This window comes from Semicossyphus pulcher, unplaced genomic scaffold, assembly GCF_022749685.1.
Source record: "Semicossyphus pulcher isolate SPU_LCO1_2020_fin unplaced genomic scaffold, fSemPul1.0.p SCAF_5, whole genome shotgun sequence".
In the NCBI taxonomy this organism is placed as follows: Eukaryota; Metazoa; Chordata; class Actinopteri; order Labriformes; family Labridae; genus Semicossyphus; species Semicossyphus pulcher.
In genome coordinates, this window is record NW_027211726.1 from 4,801,452 (window position 1) to 4,825,323 (window position 23,872).

At 38.8% G+C, this 23,872-nt stretch overlaps 2 protein-coding genes and 1 pseudogene across 2 annotated transcripts; all 3 read left to right on the forward strand.

Annotated features, from left to right (window-relative positions):
* The first annotated feature begins 2,865 nt into the window (after positions 1-2,865).
* On the forward strand, positions 2,866-9,105 carry LOC138608650 (major histocompatibility complex class I-related gene protein-like). Its single transcript, XM_069681215.1, has 6 exons — positions 2,866-2,949; positions 4,980-5,249; positions 7,152-7,430; positions 7,665-7,973; positions 8,661-8,747; positions 9,068-9,105. Exons 1-6 carry the CDS (start codon positions 2,898-2,900, stop codon positions 9,103-9,105), a joined length of 1,035 nt encoding a protein of 344 aa, XP_069537316.1. The 5' UTR covers positions 2,866-2,897.
* LOC138609005 (major histocompatibility complex class I-related gene protein-like) lies at positions 8,666-17,102 on the forward strand (annotated as a pseudogene).
* Positions 17,103-20,052: 2,950 nt separating this feature from the next.
* LOC138609155 (major histocompatibility complex class I-related gene protein-like) lies at positions 20,053-23,094 on the forward strand. The gene is made up of 5 exons (XM_069681789.1): positions 20,053-20,101; positions 20,278-20,544; positions 20,681-20,959; positions 22,028-22,330; positions 23,003-23,094. The coding sequence occupies exons 1-5, from the start codon at positions 20,053-20,055 to the stop codon at positions 23,092-23,094; spliced, it is 990 nt and encodes a 329-aa protein (XP_069537890.1).
* The last annotated feature ends 778 nt before the right edge of the window (positions 23,095-23,872 follow it).

Sequence of the window (23,872 nt, forward strand, 5' to 3'; positions counted from 1 at the left end):
ATATTGAAATAGTTGACAAAGGACAAAAAAACAAAAGAAGTTATTTGGTCTTTTTAGGATGGAGATTTTTTTTCTTTTTTTAAAAAAATTTTATTCAAACTATTCTTTTTTTTTAGGCTTTATTTAGACGGGTAATCTCAGTGAGACACGTGGTCTCATTTACAAGAGAGACAACACAGTTACAGAGTTACAGAGAGACAGGACATTCAATACGGAGATACAAAACAAATAATCGTGTAATATTTAAGTTCAGTTCTAGAACTGAAGTGTTGAGAGTGTGTTTGCAGTATCAGCAGCAGTAAGCTAACGCTGTTAGCTACCTCTGTCTGAGCTCCTGGATCTTACCGGCCCTTTATGGTGTTGCTGTCCTTGGTCCTGAATTTAAAGTTGAACCTCTCCATTTGGGGTGCTGACGCTGTCCAAGGTCCTGAATCTTGGTCTCAAACACTGGTGCTGTGTTCTGTATTTTATCTTTATAAATTGAATATATTTGGGTTGTGGCTGTAGGTCGGACAAACAATCAGGTTACCTTGGACTCTGAGAACTTTCCTCATATTTTATAGACCAAACAACATATAAATCTATAAAATAATAACAAGATAATTTGATAATGAAAATAATCAAAAGGTACAAACAATAAATTAGCAAAGATGCTGCAAGTCAAGATGAGCTCGGGCCTTTTTTGATCTAAGATCCCTGTAACCCTTCAGTTTTATGTCTTCTGAACACAGTAAAAGTTTCAATTCAAGTGAGAAAACAGATAATGATTATATATAGAAATAGTATAAATAAATACCAGGGGCATGTTCAATATAGGGATAAGAAAGGGGATTTAAGTCCAACACCTGAATTGAATAAACGTTGGGGCTAAAGAGGTTCCATAGACATCAATTCAAGTTCTCACAGTCAGATTTATTATACACATGTTCAACAATTTGAACTTTTTGTGTGTGCATTCTACTCATAAGCAGCCCAGAAGTAAAACTAAACGTTCCACGATGCCAAACAGCAATGTTCACAGAGCTGTGATATAAAGAAACATTTTTAAACATTCAAAAATCTGAGTTTTTACAAAATCAACAGAGAAAAGATAATATGACAGCAAAACCAAACAACTTACATTTTACAAATAAGTCAAAACACATAGAGATACATTCAAGAAAGGTCGCTATTTAATGTACAGGATTATTCTGGGCTGAATTGTCTTTAAACTTGGTGTGAAACTCAGTTTATCACAGGAAAGTTTAACAGCTGCTGTTGGAGTGTAACGCCTCATGTGGCCACTAGATGGTGACCTTCATTAAAAACAGCAGGAATCAGCTGCGTAAACTCCTCAAACGTGATATTTTGTGATGTAAAACAATTACATTTCGGCTAAATTTAATAACCAAGTTACAGGTTTCAGATCGTTTAATAAACTAGTAACTAATAAAGCAACTGGATTTGGTTTTGGCTATTGTCACGTGTTCAAAATTTCAGGAAAGGACGACCACGATTCAGAACAATAAACTGATCTATTTTTTGAAATTGCTGAGAAAGTTGATGCTTGTACAAGGACCTTTTTCTGTTTGGCTCACTGCAGTCTGCACGCAGTTAACGGCACTCAGCCGCCCAAAAAAAGGATAACCTTTCCTAATACATTTGTAAGTTATATATACTATGTGTTATGCATGTGATGCAAATTAGCCTTAGCAACTAAGCTTCAATCATTGGTTAAAACTGATGGAGGGAAGCAACGGTTTAGACTCCCGCTCCCTCATCGTTGGTGGAGGGACAAGTCCATGTCCACAGCCACTCGATCTATCCAATCAGCGGGGTCCACAACCTGTAAAATAGATCCTCCCAACCTGCATCTACACTCATCTGTCTCAAACTCCTTGACCTTCAAAGATGTAACTTGTCTCATTGCCTGCTCTGTCTTTGTCTCCCTAATAAGGAAGTATCTTTCCTGTTGTTACTTTCTGCAGTCTCGTTATCAGTGTCTCTCAGGCAACCGTGGCAACTGTGTTCAATCACAAATCTGTTCCTCATTGCATTCAGTCTAGCGTGTGAGCAACTCCCTCACTCAAAGGTGGCCTTTTTGTGTAAGCGCATGTACAGCAATATAGTTCATCTGAGTGGCCTGGCTTAAACTCTCAAATGTATTAATCCATCGTAACACGGGACTAATGATTCCGACCATCTCATTATTCAACAGGTCACTTCATTCTTTGGGTTTTGTGGGCATAATTACAGATGTGTTAACACAGCGCTCAAGGGGGTACATTTTTACATTTTTTCCGACCTAACACTATCACTTAAGTTGGCTTTTATATCTACCTCATTCTATTTTTTAGGAATTCTCTTTGTATAAAATCGTGTTGAAACAATCTCCAGTATTTTATTCAGAGGTTTGAGTTTAGCTAAGACCAGAGAAAAAAAGCTTTGTTTGCCATAATTGGCTCTGAAATTATTCCAAACATTTTTTAAATGACCGATGAGATTTTTCCACAAAGACGTAAGTACATATTTAATAAAGAATTTCTTATTTATTTATATATTTTCTCCATCCTGTATTGTCAGAAACAACTTTTAAATATTGACTGGTTTCATTTCTATCAGATACATTTTATATAAATAAACAGTGCTGAACAGCGGTCAGGTGTTTTTCTGTGACAGATTTATTTCTACACAAAACTTAGATGGTGTCTGTCATCATGAATGAGACTTCAGTGAGGGAGGATCTCGCCTCTCCTCCTCGCCTCTCTCCATCACACACACACACCCCGGGGAGGAGCTAAGAAAAAAGTGAGAGAAGGAGGATGAGCCACTTCATCAAAAAATAAATCCCATCTTGATCTTACAGGAAATTAGAGAACTCACCCAACCTGAGACGTGACACTTGCAAACGAAAGAAGATGAAGACTTTTCTGCTGTTGTTGCCTCTCCTGTTTCACTTCACATTTCCAGGTACGGTCGCATATTTTCTAAAAAACCTCCTAAACACAATTCCATCTTGCTAGTAACTAGCTCACTTCATGTCGTCGGCAACTTAACCCAGTTTATGACCTGATCTCTGAGGCACTTTTTATTTTAGGACGGTGCTCACCTGGCGAGCAAGCTGCACCTTCACACAGCATTAATGTATTAATATGGTCGATTGGAGGGCTCACAAAGTAACTGAAATAGTTCATGTAGCTATTTGTGCGTTACATATAAATAGCATAGATCAGGGGTACTCAATTATACTTGAAAGAGGTCCAGTTAGAGATTTTTTTTCTCAAGCAAATTTCCGGAACATCATAATGTCTGACCTGCGTTATGATTCAGTACCATTATACATTTTGAACGTCTGTCAAATCAAATAAAGAAACAACAATTAGGCTATAGTTTTTACAACAACGATTATAACTTTTACACAGAGCTCTCATAATTTAACAATAATAATAATGAATACTTCAATAGTGGTAAGGAAATGTGTGTTTGTATGTTGGGGGGTCTGGGGGGTCTCTGAGTGTTTTATGCCCCAGTTTGTGATGGAAGTGTCTTTATTGAATTGAATGAAAACAAATAATATAATGTCTGGTACTACTATAATGTTGTCCAAGCAGAAATCAAATGAAAGAGAGAGACAGCTCTTCACTTAAGCTGCTATCTCTCTGCCTCCTGACAGAATGATCAAACATTTGACCATAACAGGTCAACTTTATATTTTATTTCATTTTTGCCAAAGTTTATTATATGTTTTGCCGAAATGCAGTTGCATTAGACTTTTTCTCATGGCGAGTGATAGTGAGTTTTAAAACGGGCAGTGACTATGAAATAAATAACATTTAGATGCACTGTACACTGACCGACTGCTGGAGAGAGCGAGAGCGGGGGGGAGAGGGCACATACCGGTACATATAAGAACAGAACTGCGGAAATATCAGGAAAACTAATGATGATGAAGCCTGATGTAGCTCTGTGTAACTCTCAGGTTTATCAATAAAGTGTTTGAACTAAACTGCAGCCTGGAGTCTCTGTTAACAGACACAAACGGAGTGACAGTGCCAGACAATGTCCGCGTTCAATAATCGCCACAGTCACGGAACATATACGAGTCCAGTCTTAAAAGCTCGGTTTTGTCTACTGCCCCAAATCACTACCGCAAAGACAAAAAAGCTGCGCAGGTTAAAATAGATGCGCTTCTCAAAACTGTAAATAGGTTCAGGTCCGGAGACGACGGCAGTTGGGTCCGGATCCGCCGTTTGGGGACCGCTGGCATAGACTGTGGATAGACTGGGCAAATTGTGGGAAGTTGCTCCAATGTCACAGTGGGCATGCTCTGTTTATCCTGAAAAACAATTAGTTTTCTTAGCTAACAACTCCAAACAGACTAGCATTACACAGGAACAGGGACTACAACCACACTTAAAGCAATACTGATGTTGCTAGCATGCTAACGTTCTGATCGTGGGTAACTTATCGAGATTAGCATCCTAACATGCTAGCACAATTTTAAAGAGACAACTTATATATGTGTGTAGAGTATTAAACACACACATATGTACTGTCTGGAGAACAGTTTTACTCACCATTAACACAAATTATTAACATTGTAGCTATATTTCATTTTGTGAAGGGGTCAATGCATCGGTAAAAAGTGAACTCGGTGCCAAATATAATATGCAACTGTCCTTGGATTTGTTATTAATTTTGTAACTATCCTACTCTGTACGTCTTTTCTCCCTTTAAAGTTCATGCTGTACTGTGTAAAAATGAATAGGTAGCAGGTAGTTAAAAACTACCTGAAACATTTCTCCAGCCATCACCTGAACCCTGTAGGTACAGCTACATATCAGTGTATACTTTACTGGTTCACTGTTTGTATAAAAATTACTCTGTAATGCTGTGCATTGAGTGCCATAAACTAGAGCTTTAGCAATGCATCATGTTTAATATGAGTGTGATGATGATGTGTATTTATATTAAATTGATTAACTTTGTTTGTCCTACAGTGAAACACTCCCTGAAGTTTTTTTTCGTTTCATCTTCTGGAGTCCAAAATATCCCGGAGTTTATGGTAGTTGTAACAGTCGATGACATTGTGGTGGGCAACTGTGACAGCAACAAGAAGATGATAGAAGTCAAACAGGACTGGGTGAAAAAACTGTTAGAAAATGATCCCCAGCAATTGGAGCTGTACACTCGAGAGTGTGTTGAGATTCAGCCTAACGACTTCAAAGCCATACTTTATGGCTTGAGCCAGAACTCCAACCAAAGTGGAGGTACAGTATATATTATTTAATACTTTTCATAACTAAACTGTTCATCTTCGTGTAAAGGGAGTGACCCTCTACATGTCTTCAAGATAAAAAGTGCATAACAATCATCATGTCAACCATGAATCAGCTGCTTTACTGACTGTAGCTTAGCCTGTCCATCACAAATTCATCCCCATCCTGAGATCAATATTTTCTACAACTAAATCAAAAGCTAAAATATCCTCACAGTTACACAGACGGGAGGGAGAACAGGAAAACAAGACATCCTTAATTTCCCTCAATAATCAGCTGCAGTGAGTCGGGCCAGGCATTTTGACCAGAACGGTCAAGACAAATTGATCAATTAATGTTCAAGTCCCATGACTCAAAGATTCATGCAGCTCAAAGCCTGAGTAGGTAAAAGATCAGGTCTTGAGGTCACAACCATGGCCACTTAGACAAACTGTGATCATGTTGAGCTACACAGAGAGATGTAGGACACAGAGGTAGTTTCATACCATGCTTTAGGCATCCACCAGGGTTGTGATGACAGATGTCCATGCGAGTAAAGGCAGAAAATAAACTATTGCCAAATATTCAGTTATAAAAATATTCTGAGAATTTGTGAATTTTGTTTAGACAACATAAAGATTTCTTTATTATATATTTTCAGACTGATCGTTCCATTAAAACAAAGACAAACGTTTAAAAATGCTCTTTGTCCATTTTTCCATGCAACAGTTCACATGAGAATAAAGTTTTTGAGTTAAATTCTGAAATTAGCCGTACTACATCTACTTTGACCTCAGAAGATAGTGAGTTATTTTCATAAAGATTGGAGATTTATTAAGCAAGTTATTGCAGCACCAATCGTACAATCAAAAATCCGTCTGGATGGTTTGTGGACTCAGTGTGTGGTGTCATTTGAATGTGGTAGGAGAGAGCTTTAATTAGTTTTGCAGTTTTTAAAAGAAAAAAGGGTGATGGACATAATATTTTCTGCCAACTCAAAGCATGTGCATTTCTGCTCTATTCAGCCTACATATAAGTATAAGCTGCAAAGTTGTAGCACAAACAACTGATTTGTTATGAAGTTTGAAAGTTTTAACCTTTAGAGGGTTGCTATAGCAACACCGTCAGGAATATTAGTACACAACACTAGTGAAGGACTTGTGGCACAGGACTGGACCTGTGTGCAAAGTTTGGTTTATTTTCATGCATGGGAGGGCAGATAACCTGGTAGGAAAAAGAAGAAGAAGAACATTAGCAAAAAAAACGAGGACTGCCAAGCCCCCCTAATGAGGGGGAAAGAGATGCATCAAAGGTCCCCTACAGACTGGTGGGATTTGGTATATTTTTATCCTTTGGAAAATTGGCTTGAAAAAGTAAAAATGCATATGAGATATGAAAGCTGAGAGTGTCATTGAGCCTCCACACAAATATAAAGTGAAAATAAATGTAATAACTAATGGAAAACCTAGCTTTGAGTCACATCTCCCTCTTTTGATTGACATCTTCCTGGTTCTGCACATGCATGTTTGAAATGAAAGCCTCAGGGTTATGTCTCCCACAGAGGACAAATATGAATTGCTGGGTCTTAGTAGGATAATATTTTGGATGAGAAATGCAGAACAGGAAAGGGTTAAATATACCTATAATACCTAAAATATACCTATATGTTATATAGGTGTATTTGTTAAATCAAAAAGATGGAAATGTACGGTATGCTTAGTTAGGATGCACATTGAAGTAAGGGGACCAGGAGAAAAAGTGCACTGATTATCTGCTCTTGAATAATGAGCAGAACACTACACAGGGAGAAGAGCTTTGAATAATGAAATCACAACACTGTTAAAATCGCCTTCCCATGTGAGATATCATCTGTACATCATTGTTAATAGCAGTGTCTCTCTCTGTATCTCTCAGATGTCCACATCTTACAGAATATTAGCGGCTGTGAGTGGGATGATGAGACTGGAGAGGTCAATGGTTTAGATCAGTTTGGTTATAATGGAGAAGACTTCATAGCACTTGACCTGAAGACGTTGTCATGGATCGCTCAGAGACCAGAAGCCTTCAGCTACAAACTGAGATGGGATGCTGACAAAGCTACAATAAAATTCCTTGAGCATTACATCACTCAGGTTCTTCCAGGCTGGCTGAAGGCGTATGTGGCATATGGCAAGAGTTCTCTGCTCAGAACAGGTAGAATCACATGACCTGATATTACTCGGTCAAACAGCACTACCTCTGTAATATCTTGTATTACCTTTCTTTGGTCATGTGCAGACAGTGGCAGATATTGTCAGGTTGATATGGGCCATTATTTCGATTTTTTTTCTTTGAATTTGTAAATTATTTTCTTTTTTCTTCTCCTTTCTTCTCTCATTCTTTACCCTCTGTACTTTTGTCTGTTTCTGTCTTTCTCTCTCTCTCCAGACCTCCCCTCAGTGTCTCTCCTCCAGAAGACTTCCTCCTCTCCAGTCAGCTGCCACGCTACAGGTTTCTACCCTAACAGCGCCGTGATGCTCTGGAGGAAAGATGGAGTGGAGCTTCATGAGGACGTGGACCACAGAGAGATCCTCCCCAACCATGACGGATCCTTCCAGATGAGTGTCGACCTGACACTGAAACCATCAGAGTCCTCTGCAGACTGGGGGAAGTACGAATGTGTGTTTCAGCTCTCTGGTGTGAAGGAGGACATCGTCACCAAGCTGGACAAAGACGCGATCAGGACGAACTCAGTTGGTGAGAAACATTTTTTATTTTTCATAACTCTGAATGGTTTGTCTTTCTTGTTGCTTTAACTTTTGTCACCGTTCATTCATGATTTGTAAAAAAAACATCAACTAACTAAAGGTTTTGATTATTTAGTAATTCAGATTAATTATTAATCAGTACATACAATAAATTATAAATAAATATAATATAATTATTAAATGTTTTAGTTCAAATGTGAATTATATATTTGCATATTCACTAACCTAATGAAGTGTATTGGCTGTATTGGAGAATAAATAGATTGTTATGCAGCCAGAGTATACTTTTATTTCCTCTGCAGATACAGTCATGTGGCTTTCTTAACAGTGTAGTCTGCGAAAAAGCGGGCACACATTTAAACCTACTGACACTTTCTATGAAGATCAGGTGATTTTCAAAGGTTGAAACGTTTGACGAGCCTCTTTTGTGTTGCTGGATAAAATAGTTTATTTTTTATTTAATGACATTTATATAGTTTGAATACTTGTGAATTAAGAAAGTTACTAACATAAAAATATCTAAACGTATCTTCCTTTCTAAACTAAACAAACGTGGTGCCGTTTAAATTCTGTACATTTCTGCTGATGAATAGTTGTCCCTCTCCTCTAACCTGCTTCTTCTGCACATGTTGTCGTCATGTTTTGTTCATATGTTTTTCTTACATTTTCCCCACAGAGGGTCTCATTTACATCACCATCCTGGTTCCTGTCATTATTGCCATTGTTGTTGCTGTTGTTGGATTTACTTTTTACAAGAGGAAAGGTGAGAGTCTCAAAGCTGCTGAGTTGATGCTTTTACTCTGACAGCAAAACTAAAGCAACATTTAAAAGTGCATCAACACGAGGCGCAACAAACAGAAGCTGTGTACGGCTCAGAGTACATTTAAAGCTACAGAATAATACTCATATTAAGAGGTCTAAAAGGAAAATAAGGAGGGGAGTAAGAGCAAAGATGTTCTGGTAACTTTGACAACTAAAATAATTTGTGTTTTGTCAGTCAACCACTCCTCTTGTAAGTACAACTTGTTTTTATTCTACTGTGTCTAATGTGACAGGTTCTTAGTATATTTAAAGGCTTTTCAGTGCGAGCAGACGAGTTCAGGGCAGAGAAAGAGGACTGACGGTTTGTTTCTGACCTTACAGCTTCTGAAAACAGCAATACTGAGTGACCACTGAACAAAGAAGAAACACCATCAACAAACCCCCCTGCACAAGACACGAAGGACAACGACATGTAGGACAACAGTAAATGTTGTGATGGAAGGTTTTCTCACATAACAAGTTAGTTGCATGTTCTTCTACTATTTTTGACTGTTTCTGATAAAGTCTCAATTTAATTTGATTCCTCTATAAGACCTACAAAAGCAAAGGAGACCATCAGCTAGAAGACACACTTAATGTCTGCCAATGTGTCCGATTCCGAACAAAGGATTTTCTTCATGGAGACCAATAGAGCCAATGTTTGCATTTCACATGAAAAATTTCTCTGTGAGCAAGAGGATATTTTCTCTATAAAATACGACACTTGCATTTACAGGGCGGGAGCAGCAAAGAGATAAAAATCTGAGAAGTGACTGCAGAATGAAAGAAGCTGAAAAGGAGAGTGATAAAGAGCTCAGCCCAATAGACCAATAGAGCCAGAGTTTGGGATTTGAGAGTATTTAAACCATATCTTAAATCGTTCCTCTTCCTCCTGGACACTATTTTGTCCTTTATTCGTATTGCTCATTGCTGTGACGCTCCTGTGAAGAAATTTCGGTTTGTGTTGATTTTGGCGCCCCCTGTGGACAAAGCCGTACCTCTTATCTCTTTGCTGATTTTGTCCTGTACATGCTTAAGTGGTGGTTTTTAACAAAAAAATCTCATCCTGCTTTCTTTAAGAGTCATATGCATCACTCACTTTAAACTTTTGCTCTGGAAAATGTAAACAAAGGCAGCGTGCAGTTAATCGCTTGGTCTGACACCTACCCCCAACCATCAGTTTCAGGCATCAAAAATAACTATATAGAAATAATCAATTTTGTCACTGATGGTCTGGTTTGCTTTTGTAGGTCACATAGAGTCATCAGAATAAATTTCAGTCTGTTGCATAACCATCAAAAAACTCCTCACAGGAGCTTTAACTGCCCTTGTTTCTGTTTTAGCACTTTTATTACTTTTATTTGCACTTTATTCTTGTTGACTTTTTGTGTTTGCATTGAGTTCTTGCCTTTTGTTGAGTTTTCTCTGGTTGGCCTCATTGTTGAATGTTCTGTAATCTGTTTGGTATTCTGTAATCTTCCTGAGTTCCTGCCTTTACTTTGTCTGTCAAAGCACTTTGTAAACATCTGTTTTTAAAGGTGCTATCTGAATAAGGTTACTGTTATTATTTTTTTTATTATTATTATGTCTTTTTTATTTACATGACACATTGTGAGAGGTGGTTGTTTACAACACATGGAGGTAACAATCAGTGGTGTAGTGTAGTTTATTGTAGTGGGTATACTCTGATTTTTACCCGTCCCGAAGCGACCCCCCACCACGCTTAACACATACAGTATGCATCCACAGAAAATTGAGAGCATTCTGAAAGACTGGATATGGGTTATCAACATGTCAATTTTTTATAAACAACATAAGACTTTAACAGCCAGTTTTATAGCAGTATTAACAACGAATATTCACACCATGGCTAACAAATGCATGAAAAGCAGACAAAAAGAGACAAATGTTTCACTCTTTCAATAGCTCTGATAACTATTGATATCTAAAATATCATATAGTAATTGAATGTGTAAATGTCTGCACCTTACGATGACCATGAATTTACTGTACTGTCATTTGCATATAGTAATTGACTTTATTAATTTCAGTTGTTTATACCAGCTTTGCATGTTGGCTGATATTTACCTAACTTTCTGTCTCTCCACTCTAACCAAGGATGCTTTTAAATTCCTGAGACTGACTCTCTCTGCAGGGCTGGCCAGGTCGAGTTCAAATCTAAAAGGAACAAGTTGCATATCCTGTAACTTAACACACTTATCACTGTGTATCATCAAAACATTGCATTCTGTTGAGAGACACACACGCACGTGCACGCGCGCGCGCGCGCGCGCTCACACACACACACACACACACACACAGTAACGTTAGTATAACTTAAATGCGACTTCCACTCACCAGATATGATGATAGCATCACTATCATTATCACTAAACGTTACGGTAGCATCAGTCTTACAAAAGGTATCATTTCACTTCTCTGTAGTGATTCTACACATTAAGGTTAGCTGATTTTAAACGTCAAACGCTACATAGATACTGACAAGTCAAAGAAATCACCGCCAAGCAACTGTGTTGTTTCCCTGGTAAAGTAAGGTCACGGTCGACGGACACCCATATGGTCCAAAAGTCCGCGCATGATCGTAACACAGGCAGAGCGCACAAAGTTAATTTTATGAATGATAACGTGGTGTTACGTAACCTTGAGCATTTTAAGTGGGTATACGGAAATCTGGGACCTTTCCCAGTGGGTATACGGCTAATACCTGCGTATCACGTAAATTACAACACTGATTACAGAACATTTGAATGTGATGAATGTTAACATGCAACAAACTCGTCACCGAGTACTACGACAGCGTTCGTGCTTTCCAAATGAAATTGGCTCTGTGGCAGACGCAGCTGTCCCAGCACAACCCAGTCCACTTCGCCTGTCTAATTCTGTACCTGTGGATTACGAAAGTATGGAGACGTACAGGAACATACTGTTGGGGCTCATACGCGAGTCGATTTACTGTCTTTAGGTGAAGACAGCTGGAGATGGATTACGCACGTGAGAGAGGAACTCTTAACGGAGCTGATCAAACCGCCATGTAGCGCACCGTTAAAGGAGGAATCTACATCTGATCGTTTGACATTCCTTTAACAAAGACATCTCCGGACATCTAAGTGACAGAAACTAGTTCCTGGTGTCGACAGGCTGGGAAAAGCCCAAAAGTGTCAGGTGACGACCAGGAGGTGAAAACGTGAGAGTCCCTTTCCTCAATCAGTTAAACGCATACCGCCATAAACCTGATTGGCAAAATTCCTCCCTCTCTCTTCCGCTCTCTCTGTTCTCACGACACATTGAATCCCACATGCCCTGATCCCAGGGCAGCTGGTTTAACCCCGATATCAGGTCGGGCTTTCCGGACAATAGGTGGCTGTTTTATAACCTTACCCAGCAATACTTGTGAATAATTAATGAACCACAAAGAGATTTAAACACTAAATGTACTGTTGTTTAGAGTGGTGTAACTAGGAAAAAGTTTACGATTCCTGTTGTTACACTCCCCTTCTACTGTACTGTTGTACAGTATTATTATGTATTATTATTTTTAACCTAGATCTTTTCAAATGTATCATCAGTGTAACATAATATAAATATGTTGCAATGATTGCCTGTTGCTTTCTTACATTTTGTTGTTTATGCAACAACATGAAATGCTCACTGGTTGGTACAAGTATCTGTTCGCTCTTAGTGAATGATCTATCATAATTTTTGTATTATTTATTTATTTATTTATTTTTCCCTTCCTGTCCCCCAAAATGTCTCGTGGGCCTGATGACACTTCCTGGCGGACCGCATCTGGCCCGCGGGCCATATCTTTGACACCCCTGAACTAGCGCTTTAACGATGCATCATATATAATATGAGGGTGATAATAATGTGTGTATATTTATACTAAACTGATTCACTTTGTTCATCCTACAGTGAAACACTCCCTGAAGTTTTTTTCCGTTTCATCTTCTGGAGTCCAAAACGTCCCGGAGTTTATGGGAGCTGCAGCAGTCGATGACATCGAGGTGGTTAACTGTGACAGCAACAAGAAGATGATAGTCAGACAGGACTGGGTGAAAAAACTGTTTGAAAATGATCCCCAGCACTTTGAATGGTACACTTTCGAGTGTTTAGAGAATCAGCCTTACTCCTTCAGAGCCATGGTTTATAGCTTGAAGCAGCACTTTAACCAAGGTGGAGGTACAGTATATATTATTTAATACTTATTATAGCTAAACTGTTCATTTTCGTGTAAAGGGAGTGACCCTCTACATGTCTTCAAGATAAAAAGTGCATAACAATCAGCATGCCAACCATGAATCAGCTGCTTTACTGACTGTAGCTTAGCCTGTCCATCACAAATTCATCCCCATCCTGAGATCAACAATTTCTACAACTAAATCAAAAGCTAAAATACCCTCACAGTTACACGGACGGGAGGGAGAACAGGAAACCAAGACATCCTTATTTCCCTCAATAATCAGCTGCAGTGAGTCGGGCCAGGCATTTTGACCAGAACGGTCAAGACAAATTGATTAATTAATGTTCAAGTCTCATGACTCAAAGATTCACACAGCTCAAAGCCTGAGTAGGTAAAAGATCAGGTCTTGAGAGGATTCTGGGGCCAACAATATCAACGCCTCTTTAAGTAGATGTGAGGGAATGGAGTCAGATGGGCTTCAGATGGTTGACTATATCCAAGAGAGAGAAGACACACAGGGTCAAACTTGTTTAAGACAGGCATGGCTTAGGGAGGGTCATGAGGCACCAGAGGAGAAGGTATGATTTCCTTCCATATATTGGCAATTTTCTCAAAGAATTAAACATTTTTTTCACAAGTTAATGAAGAGAAGTGTGTGAAGGTATTGTCCGTTGAATTTATAATAGAGTTTATAGTGCTAAAAAGAACATATAAGTATAAGCTGCAAAGTTGTAGCACAAACAACTAATTTGTTATGAAGTTTGAAAGTTCTGACCTTTAGAGGGTTGCTATAGCAACACCGTCAGGAATATAAGTACACAACACTAGTGCAAGACTTGTAGCACAGGACTGGACCTGTGTGCAAAGTTTGGTTTATTTTCATGCATGGGAGGGCAGATAACCTGGTAGGAAAAAGAAGAAGAAGAACATTAGCAAAAACAAGAGGGCTGCCAAGACCCCTAATGAGGGGGAAAGAGATGCAACAAAGGTCCCCTGCAGACTGGTGGGATTTGGTATATTTTTATCCTTTGGAAATTGGCTTGAAAAAGTAAAAATGCATATGAGATATGAAAGCTGAGAGTGTCATTAAGCCTCCACACAAATATGAAGTGAAAATAAATGTAATAACTAATGGAAAATCTAGCTTTGAGTCACATCTCCCTCTTTTGATTGACATCTTCCTGGTTCTGCACATGCATGTTTGAAATGAAAGCCTCAGGGTTATGTCTCCCACAGAGGACAAATATGAATTGCTGGGTCTTAGTAGGATAATATTTTGGATGAGGAATGCAGAACAGGAAAGGGTTAAATATACCTATAATACCTTAAATATACCTATATGTTATATAGGTGTATTTGTTAAATCAAAAAGATGGAAATGTACGGTATGCTTAGTTAGCATGCACATTGAAGTAAGGGGACCAGGAGAACAAGTGCACTGATTATCTGCTCTTGAATAATGAGCAGAACACTACACAGGGAGAAGAGCTTTGAATAATGGAATCACAACACTTTTAAAATCGTCTTCCCATGTGAGATATCATCTGTACATCATTGTTAATAGCAGTGTCTCTCTCTGTATCTCTCAGATGTCCACATCTTACAGAATATGAGCGGCTGTTAGTGGGATGATGAGACTGGAGAGGTCAAAGGTTTTGATCAGTTTGGTTATAATGGAGAAGACTTCATAGCATTTGACCTGAAGACGTTGTCATGGATCGCTCCGAGACCAGAAGCCTTCAGCTATAAACTGAGATGGGATGCTGACAAAGCTGAACTAACTACTGGCTGAAGAAGTTTGTGGCATATGGCAAGAGTTCTCTGCTCAGAACAGGTAGCATCACATGACCTGATGTATTTCCATGCAAGCTACGATGTTGATATTACTCGGTCAAACAGCACTACCTCTGTAATATCTTGTATTACCTTTCTTTGGTCATTTTCTGTTGTGATATGTTTTGATTTTGCCTTAACCTGTCAGACCTATTTATTGTCCCCAGAGGATGTAATGTACTCTTTTGTGATCCTCTGACTTTTCCTCTTGTGCCAGCATGTGGTCAGATGTTTCACTTATTCATTGAAATATCTTAAAAGCTTTTTGATGTATTGGCACCACTGTCAGTCATTCATGGTTCACAGTGCAGACAGTGGCAGATATTGTCAGGTTGATATGGGCCATTATTTAGATTTTGTTTCTTTGAATGTGTAAATTCTTTTCTTTTTTCTTCTCCTTTCTCTCTCTCCAGACCTCCCCTCAGTGTGTCTCCTCCAGAAGACTTCCTCCTCTCCAGTCAGCTGCCACGCTACAGGTTTCTACCCTAACAGCGCCGTGATGTTCTGGAGGAAAGATGGAGAGGCGCTTTATGAGGACGTGAACCATGGAGAGATCCTCCCCAACCATGACGGATCCTTCCAGATGAGTGTCGAGCTGACACTGAAACCATCAGAGTCCTCTGCAGACTGGGGGAAGTACGAATGTGTGTTTCAGCTCTCTGGTGTGAAGGAGGACATCGTCACCAAGCTGGACAAAGGCGCGATCAGGACCAACGAAGGTAAGACTGAGCTTTGTCCTTAGATAAACTGAGAATATATCTTCAAAATCTAAATATGGCTTGCTATGAAAACTAAGCTTCCGAATGTGTCATCTTTGAATATTTGCAGGGCCTGCTTCATGACCCAGAACAATAACTTTAGAAAAAGTAATTCTATGTGAAATAAAATTGTTACTCATCCTCTTCATGAAGAAGAATGGATATATTTCTGTTGTTCTCTAGTTTTATTTACTTTTTTGTTGTTGTGATTCACAGACAAGCCAGATTACCTAAACGTCCTCACGACTGCTGTCATCCCTTGTGTTCTTCTCACTGTTGTTGCTGTTGCTGCCTTCATAACTTACAAAAAGAACAAAGGTGAAAGAGAAAAATGAAAAGATTACTCTCATTTACTTTTACTGTTATTTACCTCTGTGACTGAAGTTGTTTTTTTTGTTGTGATTTCAGCCAACAACCCTCGATCCTGTAAGTAAAACTTACTGATCTGACGTTCTTTAGATTAATAAGTGCTTCTAAATTATTGTGCCGACAAACTTTTTTAACACTGTTTCCTGCATTTACTTTTTATAGAAGTTCAGTGGTGGATAAGTGGACTTTACAGTTGCTCACTAACATTTTATTTCTCACCTCACAGCTTCTGACAACAGGAGGAACAAATACCGGACACCTGAAGGACAAACACAATGACTGAGTTACATCACATCACACTTATATAGAATCACAGAGCTTGATGGCTTCCTGCAATGAAAAGGAAGTAGTAGTAGAAATATATGTGCTTGATAATACATTTTACATTTAAATTAATTATCTAATCCGTTTGTTTTTTTTAAGTACTTATATTTTTAAACATATTTACATATATGTCTATGATTTAAGAGGCTATATCGTTGTGAGGTCATTTATGATTTATAATTCAATTTTAATTTAAACTGCATTGATGCAGACACTGTAAACACACAGACCCTGTGCTCTGCGGTGGGCTACAGAAACCAGGTCCCTTTGTTGGCTAGGATTTGAAAAAGGGGCAGAATTCGTTGGAGGTTAGATAATGGTTGCAGCTAGTGACAGGTCAAGACATAAGTAAACATGAATACTGGGCTTCCATAGGAAAACTCTTCAAACTTTTGGCACTTTTTAATGTTTATTGATGAAAATAATTGCATGTCAGTTAAAATTACATACATTGCTTGTTCTATTTTTGCTGATGTGTGTCTTTTCTAAATACAATAGAGTGCACTGAACACCTTTTTAATCTTTTTTATTGACTAAACAATGTTCATAGGCATCTTGTGTTTTTATTGTACAGTAACCCTACAGCAAATCTGAGACTACATAGAATATTTATCCCCTGTGTGTTTTTCTTCTCTGTTTTCCCTTCTTTCTTCTTCTAAACTCTAAACACTGTCCCCCCCCTTCCCCTTATCCACCTGGCTTCCATCTCTCTCCTCCTCCACTCTTCTCTTAATGAGGTTCCTTTAACTGAAGTTTTTAAGTATATTACAACAAACAATGATGAGAAGTGTGAAATTATTAGATAATAATTAGGGCTTGGACCAAGATACATCAATCATCAATGAAAACTAATAAAACAAATGGTTGTGCATTAAAAAACTGTTCTGACACCAATTTGTCTCTGAAATGAATTAGAAGAGAAATCAGAGATGCTGTTATTCAAGAGTCTAAGTAATACAACAAACTTTTAGCCCCATTTACATAAATACATAAATAAAGATCCTAATAGTTATTGGCCGACAGTTACTTGCTGTATTTGTAGACTTTAGCATCTCTGTGTGGAAGGTGAGAAAGTTAGTTAGATAAGTTTAGCACACTCATTGGTTAGTCCTCATCCTCAAACTTTGGTGCAACTGAATGTTTGAGTTTGCCTTTGGGTTTGTCTCATTTTAGGGTTACAAGTAGTAATAAGGTATGAAAACATCAGCTGCCATCCAACACTTTGTACATTTCTCTGTAAAGATGTCTTGGGGTTTATGTGACTGTTTGGTTTGGGAAGTCTGTGACCCCTGCAACACTCATTTGTTTCTATCACCCTCCTAAACTGAAAATTCCTTTTCTAGAGTAATGTTGTGAACTGCTATGTAAAAATTACCATCCACTTTAATAGCATTATAATATAAAGTCATGTCGATGTTAATCTCTATTTACTGATTCTACATAGAAACAGTGACGAAGGGACTACATAGAAAGCAGGGGTGTCGATTTCCGGGAAGGCAAGTGTTATGGTTTCCGTTTGAACTACGCTTGTAGTCCGAGTAATATTGACCCATCACAAATTAGAAGGCTGCGGCGTACGCAAGAAAAACAGTCTGTGAGGAGAGCAAAAGTAGGCGGAACGTAATCCGCCGTAATGACATCCCGGCTCCCATCAGCGTCATTTTAGGACGAGTTAGCTTGTTATTCATCTCTATAAACAGAAATCTGCAGCAAGTTCAGCTAACAGTCTGTTCTAGATCTTAAATTTAACTTGAGATGAATTCCCGTGACGCTGTGCCGTTCAGCGTTCAGATTTCCCGATTTCCTCGAATGCATCAAATCGATGCGACTTCCGTTCAACATACGAGCTTTTTAATATTAATAAATTCCTTTTCCTCTTGAGGACAGACTTGTCAAAGCTTGAATTTTTACTTCTTAAAAATCTGCATTATGATGTTGAAATGTCGGCAAAGGTAAGACCCATTAATAACAAGTAAATCCCAAGAAAACGTTTTTTTCTTTCTGTAACAATGCAGCACGCGGAAATGGACGTCTTGACGGGAAGTCGAGTATCGCTCACAGTCCGGCACGTTCACCGGTGTCCCCAGAGGCTATATCGTCTCAGACTATAGCCCATGGGATCCGAGATTATGTAGATGCTGACCATAGACTGTTGCTGTCTTTGTGCTGTTATCTCATCATGTGTAATCATTTATATATGGGCCAAACCCAACCCATAACCATAAAATCTGTTTCTAACTGGTGTGAGATCGAAATAAAACGGCCCTCAGCAGCGTCATTAATTAACTATCAGTGTTGCTTGACCTGCTGTCTTTGAAAGAATTGTGTCACTATTTCAGGTTATAAAGGCCCCTTCTTATATAGACAAAAGAGATGCACTGTTAACAAGCTGAACACTACTAGACTCCAGATATTCTTTACAATTAGTAAACACTGAGAAGCTGTAAAAAGTCAAAAAACAAAAACAAAGCACATACAGGAAAGTTCACTGTCTTAAATACAAAAAACAACTCGAGAAGCTCTAAGAACACTGGACTTTGGTCCTTATTTTGAAAGAAATTTGAGTAATATCTAGGGAAGATTTGTAATCACTAGAAAAAACATTTCATATAAAGATTTAAATCTGAAGCTGACTGGAGCTGAGTTACTGGTAAGACGACTGTAATTAATTTTTTACTATCACACAAATAAACGTAAACAGCTCATTCAGAGTTTAGCAGCCAGACTCCTCACTTGTACTCGTAAAGACATAAACTGTTGCAACAGAATCAACTTTAAAATTGTACGAGTTCTCTGATGCACTTTGTGTTTCGGCTCACAGGTGCGTTTCTTTTCTTAGAAATTAGAATCTGACGGCAAGGGCTCTTGGTGTCGCTGACGTTCTGGTTGCTGTTGGCAGTCTGAGTAGTGTCGTCATTGCAGCGGGTTTGGCTGTATGCAGGAAAACAGTCTGTGTGGAGATCAAAAAAGGTGCAATGCAGTGGCTATCATACAATACAGGAACAAATCGGTGGTCATCTGAGGACGATTTAGCATTTAATTAATCTCTTAGAACAGACAGCTAAGTGCAGGTAACATTTAACTAACTAAACTCCAACAGAAGTCTCATGTTGCTAGTCGGACTGTACACAATGCAGCAGACAGAAAAGGAAGTTTTTGCCCGGACTAACCACCGGCTACATCGGAAGCCCCGGAAAATTGTCTGTTGCTCCGAGAGGCCGTGTGATTGGAAGTTCATTAGACAAAAGCTGATGGGGCCCTGAATCCAGTCTGTGGTTCTCAGATTGCAAAAAATTGATGAGGAGAAAGGCCAGGTATCAGGTACCGATCAAAAGTTTGGAATCACCTGTCACAAAAGCTCTCTGTATTTGTTTATAACAGTCTGTCTTGCTTTTAGGTTTTAGAACAGATGTTATATTCTTTGGCATTTTCAAAAGTACTGTTTTGCTTATGGACAACAAACTGCTTTATCATGGTTCAACCTGAACGACTGAAAAGACCAAAAGAAACACAGAGGCCTCTGGGCCACAGTCACAGTAAAGAATCTTCAGTCCTTAAAACATTTTTGAGGATTATAATTCAAATCTGTGCAGATTTAAAGAGAAAAAAGGCTCCAATCATTTTCAACTGCATGATATTTAATGACTTTTACCCTTGTCACCAGGCTGTTGAGTCAGAGCAGAGACACTCCCTTTACGCTCCTCAAGATAAATCACATAGGACAAAGTACAGAACAGCTGAGGCGTCTCGGTCCTCTTCAAACATGCCTTAATCAAAGCAAGATGAGGAAGTTGTTGTTGTTGCTTTTTTTCTGTCCTGTTTCATCTCCAGGTAAAGTCACATTTTAAGACTTAAAGCTCTTTGCTTTACTTCACACTTTGACCTGCATTTTGCACTGATTGTTTAGTTTCACTTTCACCTCAACTTGAAGCGTAAATTAAACCTATGTTTTAGCTGAATCATACTGAGTATTTGTACTGAATGTATAAATCTCGTTTTTCCTGCAGTGAAACACACGCTGAAGTTTTTCTTCACTGGATCTACTGGAATCTCGGACTTCCCTCAGTTTGTGGGAGCTGCTGAGGTTGATCACATGCAGTTGGCTTCCTGCGACAGTAACAAGAAGATAAAACCAAAACAAGACTGGGTGAAAAAAATAATTCGAAGCGATCGTCAGCAGTTGGACTGGTACAAAGAAGAGTGTTTTGTGATCCAGCCCAACTTCTTCAAAGCCACGATCGACCATTTGATGAAGCGCTTCAATCAGAGCGGAGGTGAAGTACATTTTTACTGCTGAACTGTTCAGCATCTAGTTCCAGACTAACAAGAGTATGTTAACTTTCCATGGGACCTCTCTCCCTCTCCCTTTCTCTCTCTCTCTCTCTCTCTCTCTCTCTCTCTCTCTCTCAGGTGTCCACATCTTACAGAGGATGAGCGGCTGTGAGTGGGATGATGAGACTAACGAGGTGAATGGTTTTATGCAGTTTGGTTATGATGGAGAAGACTTCATAGCATTTGACGTACAGAATTTGGCATGGATCGCAATGAAACCACAGGGAGTCACAACCAAACTGAGATGGGATGCTGACAAAGCCGGAATACGACACTATGAGAATTACCTGACTCAGATCTGTCCTGAGTGGCTGAAGAAATATTTGGACTATGGGAGGAGCTCTCTGCTGAGAACAGGTAGGATCACATGACCTGACATGCAAAAAATGTTCTCATAACCTAATCAGACCGAAATTTGATCATCAACCTAATCAGTCTGAAACCTTGTTTATGTTTTTGTGGTGTGAAGATTGGACCAATTAGGAGAGACGGACCTTCAAGATGCTCTGACATTACTTTCTGCCAAATGACTGATGACTTTCTGTAAACCTTAATAATAAGTCGATCCTTCTTCTCTGACTTAACGTTTCTTTACTTTCCATGGCTGTTCATACACGGACAATCTGCTGGTTGTATAGTAAACGTGTTGTCATGCAGCACTGTCACATGTTTTATATCTCATAAGACAGGTACAGGCCTGTAAGTGTAGTGCATTTACCCGAAAGTAAAGTTGCATGTACATGTGCAGAGTAATCATAGACGTAATTGATGTCCCGCCCCTCCCTCTACCCAAAACACACATGTACTGTGCTATTTAAGTATTAGCATGCTAACATGCAGAAGTGAGACTGAGACAGGTTTGAAAACAGCTGCTCTCACAGCTGACACTTTTAGTCTGGTTATAACTGATACTAACATGAATCGATCATCACAAGTGTCTAATTGCCTCTCATACTCTCACTCTCAATTTTTGTATTGTACCTTGTTTTATTCTTGCATGTTCACCCCAGCTGTCGCTACCGGTTGTGGCTCAGTAGAGTCGGTCGTCTCTCAATCGGAAGGTTGGGGTCTTTCTTTAAATAACATAACAAAGAGTACGGTCTAAACCCGCTCTTTTTGGAAAGTGTCTCGAGATAACTTTGGTTATGATTTGGTGCTATACAAATAAAATTTGAATTTGAAGTCAAAGTGTCCTTGGGCAAGACACTGAACCCCAAATGTTTCCTGGTGGCATAGCCATCAGGTATGAATGGGCATATATCTGATTGGAGATTGGCACTTAGGCCTTCACGATCAGTGTGTGAATGTGTGTGTGAATGTGACGTAGTGTTAAAGCAGCTTTGAGTGGTCGCAAGACTAGAAAAGCGCTACATAAGTACATTCAATTTACCATTACTCTCTCTCTCTCTTTCTCTCTCTCTGCAGACCTCCCCTCAGTGTCTCTCCTCCAGAAGACTTCCTCTTCTCCAGTCAGCTGCCACGCTACAGGTTTCTACCCTAACAGCGCCGTGATGTTCTGGAGGAAAGATGGAGAGGAGCTTTATGAGGACGTGAACCACGGAGAGAACCTCCCCAACCACGACGGATCCTTCCAGATGAGTGTCGACCTGAACATTTCATCTGTCCCGCCTGAAGACTGGGGGGGGTATGAATGTGTGTTTCAGCTCTCTGGCAAAAAGAATAAAATCTTCACCAGACTGGACAAAGACCCGATCAGGACGAACTCGGGCAAAGTTTCTTTTGGAAATCTCAAAGGTAATTTTTAAAAAAAAATGCTGAATGGTTTGTTTTTCTTGTTTTTTTAACGTTTGTCACTGATCATTTATGATTGATGATATTTATTAGTTTATACATTATAAACATTTTAATTTTTAAAGGATTGGATTATTTATTATCAATCAGTACATAAAATACATTATAAATAAAGTATTCAATGTTTTATTTCAAATGTGAATTATATATTTGCATTTTTAATATAAGCAGTGATTTCAAACTTTTGAATATTAGTGTAAAAACAGTAAAAAGAAACTTATTATTTTTACTTCTTACAGCATATTCACTAACTTAATGAAGTGCGTCTGTGTTAAAAACACATGGCCGCATTGGAGAATAAATAGATTGTTATACAGTCACTCCCAGTTTTAGGAAACAGACACTTTCTATAAAGATCATGTGATTTTCAAAGGAGAAGCATTTATATAGTTTGAATACTTGTGAATTAAGAAAGTCAAGAACATAAAAATATCTAAACGTATCTTCCTTTCTAAACTAAACAAACGTGGTGCCGTTTAAATTCTGTACATTTCTGCTGATGAATAGTTGTCCCTCTCCTCTAACCTGCTTCCTCTGCACATGTTGTCGTTTATATGTTTATTTGTTTTTCTGACATTTTCCCCACAGAGGGTCTCAGTTACACCACCAATCCGGCTACTGTCGTTATTGCTGTGGTTGTTGTCGCCGTTGTTGTCGCTGTTGTTGGATTTATATTTTAAAAGAGGAAAGGTGAGAGTCTCAAAGCTGCTGAGTTGATGCTTTTACTCTGACAGCAAAACTAAAGCAACATTTAAAAGTGCATCAACACGAGGCGCAACAAACAGAAGCCGTGTACGGCTCAGAGTACATTTAAAGCTACAGAATAATACTCATATTAAGAGGTCTAAAAGGAAAATAAGGAGGGGAATAAGAGAAAAGATGTTCTGGTATTTTAAACTTTGACAACTAAAATAATTTGTGTTTTCTTCTTCTTTCAGTCAGTCGCCCTCGTCCTTGTAAGTACAACTTGTTTTTATTCTACTGTGTCTAATGTGACAGGTTCTTAGTATATTTAAAGGGTTTTCAGTGCGAGCAGACGAGTTCAGGGCAGAGAAAGAGGACTGACGGTTTGTTTCTGACCTTACAGCTTCTGAAAACAGCAACACTCAGCGACAGTCTGAACCACTGAACGAAGAAGAAACACCATCAACAAACCTCCCTGCACAAGACAAGGAGGACAACAACATGTTGGACAACAGTAAATGTTGTGAAGTGAAGTGAAGTTAGTTAAATCTACTTTGAGGGGTTTTCGACTGGTTCTGATAAAGTCCATAATTGAACACTGATGACTCTATAGGACCTACAAAAGCAAAGGAGACCATCAGCTAGAAGACACACTTAATGTCTGCCAATGTGTCCGACTCTGAACAAAGGATTTTCTTTGGAGACCAATAGAGCCAATGTTTGTTTTCACATGCAAAATTTCTCTGTGAGCAAGAGGATATTTTCTCTATAAGA

What these genes read in the sequence shown, in the direction of transcription:
- LOC138608650 (XM_069681215.1), top strand. Translation starts at nt 2,898, where the DNA reads ATGAAGACTTTTCTGCTGTTGTTGCCTCTCCTGTTTCACTTCACATTT. An exon ending in GAGTTCTCTGCTCAGAACAG is followed by an intron (nt 7,431 to 7,664) that starts GTAGAATCACAT and finishes CTCTCTCTCCAG; the next exon opens with ACCTCCCCTCAGTGTCTCTC. An exon ending in GATCAGGACGAACTCAGTTG is followed by an intron (nt 7,974 to 8,660) that starts GTGAGAAACATT and finishes TTTTCCCCACAG; the next exon opens with AGGGTCTCATTTACATCACC.
- LOC138609155 (XM_069681789.1), top strand. Translation starts at nt 20,053, where the DNA reads ATGAGGAAGTTGTTGTTGTTGCTTTTTTTCTGTCCTGTTTCATCTCCA. An exon ending in CTGTCCTGTTTCATCTCCAG is followed by an intron (nt 20,102 to 20,277) that starts GTAAAGTCACAT and finishes TTTTTCCTGCAG; the next exon opens with TGAAACACACGCTGAAGTTT. An exon ending in GCGCTTCAATCAGAGCGGAG is followed by an intron (nt 20,545 to 20,680) that starts GTGAAGTACATT and finishes TCTCTCTCTCAG; the next exon opens with GTGTCCACATCTTACAGAGG.